At 39.5% G+C, this 3,876-nt stretch overlaps 1 protein-coding gene across 1 annotated transcript in view; it reads left to right on the forward strand.

Moving 5' to 3' along the window:
* LOC106874002 (mitochondrial inner membrane protease subunit 2) overlaps positions 1-3,876 on the forward strand; it is a 423,321-nt gene that overhangs the window by 11,452 nt on the left and 407,993 nt on the right. The window contains exon 2 of the mRNA XM_052967466.1: positions 394-517. Coding sequence (XP_052823426.1) covers positions 413-517 — 105 coding nt within the window. The 5' untranslated portion in view covers positions 394-412. The remainder of the gene's footprint in view (positions 1-393; positions 518-3,876) is intronic.

A 3,876-nucleotide genomic window follows, 5' to 3' on the forward strand; every position in this document is an offset into this window, starting at 1 on the left:
TTCCAACTCACATTTGCCACCCCACCTCTAGCAGCAGCAACACCACCACCACCCTTACTACTACTACTACCACCACCACCTGCACCATCCTTACTACTACTACTACTACTACTACTACTACTACCATCACCGCCTATATCATCCTTACTACTGCTACCATCACCACCTACATCATCCTTACTACTACTACCCCCATCCCCACTACTACTACTACCCTCACCCCATCCCCACTATCTCCCTACTCAAATAGCATACATAGTCTAAAGATGCAGAAAGTAAACAAACAAATCAGAATATAATTATGTAATCTTGTAATCTTGCATTCAATTTTAAATGTTTTGTTAAGTGTTTATTCCTCATGTTTTGTTGTTGTTGTTGTTCTATCTTTTACAGCAGAGAACCGAAGAGAAAGATGTTACGTGTTGCTTTAGGAACAGCTGTTACCGTGGCGCCAATGGTAATCTTCTTCCATGACAATATAGGTTTCATTGCAAAAGTTGAAGGAGCATCAATGCAGGTAAAGTAGCATCTTTGTACCAAAGTCCCTGAAATCCAACCCTCTAAACCATAACTCCTTATCTCCCATTTTTTATACACCTATACCCCAGATTTTACCCCTGATCTTAACCCTTAGCCCCTTATCCTAACTATTTAACAGACTCTTTACTCTTTTACTCTTTTACTTGTTTCAGTCATTTGACTGCGGCCATGCTGAAGCACTGCCTTTAGTCGAGCCAATCGACCCCAGGACTTATTCTTTGTAAGCCTAGTACTTATTCTATCGGTCTTTTTTGCCGAACCGCTAAGTTACGGGGACGTAAACACATCACCATTGGTTGTCAAGCGATGTTGGGGAGACAAACACAGACACACAAACATAGACACACACATACATATATATATATACATATATATATATATACATATATATATATATACATATATATGACAGGCTTCTTTCAGTTTCCGTCTACCAAATCCACTCACAAAGCTTTGGTCGGCCCGAGGCTATAGTAGAAGACACTTGCCCAAGGTGCCACGCAGTGGTTGGTAAGCAAGCTACTTACCACACAGCCACTTCAGAACATTAACTAATTATATATGCATTTTTGTATCAAACACTCTTAGATCCAATCTTTTAAGCCCTAACTTCTAATCCTTACCCTAACTCCTTATTCTAAGTCATAACCCACATCTTTTATACTCGTCTCCTCTTCTTTACTTCTGATCTTAATTCCTAACCCGAAACATGCCACACCCCAGACCACATGAATTAACTAATTATATGCAACCATGTTCATTTAAAACTTGCTCTAAAATGTTTATTCGCATTAAAAGAACATACAGTTTTTTAAAATCTTTTTATTTGCTGGTCCTGTCATGTTAAGAGAGTGTGAAAGCCAGAGTCTATTAAACTACAAAGACTGTAAGTGACAGTAGCAGAATTAAAATGAGAGTGAGTTGAAAGATGAAGTGTTTATTACCCTTGTTGGAGTGACATTCTACAAAAGGAGAAAGAGTGAAGAAGAATTAAATTGATAGGAAGTTAGAGTAAGAGATTGGAGAGATAAAATGAATGTCACCAAGGCTTTTCACTTCAAAATGAAATCGTTTACATCCAGTTGATTGGATGTAAACGATGGCCATGTCATTAGGTGTCATGTTGAGTTCAGCTAACCCATGACCTGTTGCTCATCTTAAAATTACAGTTTTAAGATTTGTTGTTGTTGTTAACACTCCGTCGCTTACGACGTCGAGGGTTCCAGTTGATCTGATCAATGGAACAGCCTGCTCGTGAAATTAACGTGCAAGTGGCTGAGCACTCCACAGACATGTGTACCATTAACGTAGTTAATGGTGATATTCAGCGTGACACAGTGTGACAAGGCTGACCCTTTGAATTACAGGCACAGCAAAAACAGGAAGTAAGAGTGAGAGAAAGTTGTGGTGGAAGAGTACAGCAGGGTTCGCCACCATCCCCTGCCGGAGCCTCGTGGGGCTTTAGGTGTTTTCGCTCAATAAACACTCACAACGCCCGGTCTGGAAATTGAAACTGTGATCCTATGACCGCGAGTCCGCTGCCCTAACCACTGGGCCATTGCGCTTCCACAGTTTTAAGATTATGAAGGTAATGAAAAACTTTATATTAAAGTTTATGTTTGTGTAATTTATTCCATACTCAAATAAACCAAGGTTGTCCTATCTGAGCCCTCAAAAAAGTGGATGTTTGGATTGAAACTGTGAAAAGTAATTTTCTGTTTGCATGACATCTCATCATTGGTTTAACATTTACTTTTCATTCTTGCATGTGTTGGACAAAGTTTATTGAAAGAGATTTTCTATGGTATGGAGGGCTGGAAACAAATGACACTGATTAGATGATGGTGATGCTTATTTGCAACTATCATGTGTTGTCAAGACAAGGATAGGGACACACACACATAGTGGGCTTCTTTTAGTTTCCATCTACCAAATCTACTCATGAAGTTTTGATTGGCCCAGGGCTCATGTAGAACACACTTGCCCAAAGTGCCACATCATAGGACTAAACCTAAAACCATATGGTTGTAGAGCAGACTTCTTAACTACACAGATATATCATCATTTAGCATCTGCTTTCCATGTTGGCATGGGTTAGACGGTTTGACTGGTGCTAGTAAGCCGGAGAGCTGCACCAAATTCCAGTCTGATCTGGCATGGTTTCTACAGCTGGATGCCCTTGCTAATGCCAACCACTCCAAGAGTGTAATAGATGCTTTTTATGTGACACCGGCATTGGCCACAGCTATGGTTTCACTTGGCTTGACAAGTCTTCTCAAGCACGGCATATCACACACACATGCACGCGCACGTGTATTTTTTGTGTCTCTGGTTAAGCTTATGTTTATACTGGTCTAAAAGCTGGACTTGTAATTTATGTTGTGCTTTCTTTTTTATGTCTCTAGAATAGACAAATAAGTACTGTGTTGCATATATCTGACCAAAGAGCTTCCAATAATTAGGTTAGAGGAAAGGAAGAGGTTATTCTCCGATCTGAGACCTGGCTTGAATGCTTGCAATAGAATAGACTCTACTGAAGACACCTAAGAGCCAAGTGGTGGTGTTAAACAGATAGCCAAAACTATAGTAGATTTGGCTAAGATTCTGTGCTGTGGTATCATACCCCAAAACCATATAATTACAAAGATCTTAACCACACAGCAATGCCTGTAGCCCAGTGACATAGTTAATAGGAGAGTAAAGAAACAACTGTTGCCCCCTCAAAGCATATTTTTTCAAAATTGGCGCCTTTTCAACAATTTTTTTTCTTAACTCTTAGTTTCATACATAATGACATGGTTACTGAAACATGAAATTAATGAATGTAAAATACAATTATGTATATTATCACTAATGAAATATTTCATGTAATAAAAGAGAAATGTGTTAATTGTTTGGTATGTTTCATGGCCCCTTCTGTTTTTTTTATGTGCTTGATCTCCCCTAACTGGCTCCACCTCTGCTGCCACAATGTATCTTGCTCTCACTCAGCCATCTTCCCCTGTCTTTCTTTCTCCCACTCAACACCTTATTTAGTTCTCTCTATTCCCTTTCTCTCTTTCTCCCTCATCTCTTCCTCTTTCTTTCAACTCTCTCTCTCTCCCTCTTTCATTCTCTCACTCAACTGTCTTTTTCTCATTCATCTCTCTTGCTCTACATCTTTCTTCTCTCTCAAGTCTCTCTTTCTTTCTTCTCTCTTAACTCTCTCTCTCTCTCAACAATCTCTCTCTCTCAACAATCTCTCTCTCTCTCAACAATCTCTCTCTCTCTCAACAATCTCTCTCTCTCAACAATCTCTCTCTCTCTCAACAATCTCTCTCTCTCTTCTCTCTCTCT

The sequence above is a fragment of the Octopus bimaculoides genome, chromosome 4, assembly GCF_001194135.2.
Source record: "Octopus bimaculoides isolate UCB-OBI-ISO-001 chromosome 4, ASM119413v2, whole genome shotgun sequence".
Taxonomy (NCBI): domain Eukaryota; kingdom Metazoa; phylum Mollusca; class Cephalopoda; order Octopoda; family Octopodidae; genus Octopus; species Octopus bimaculoides.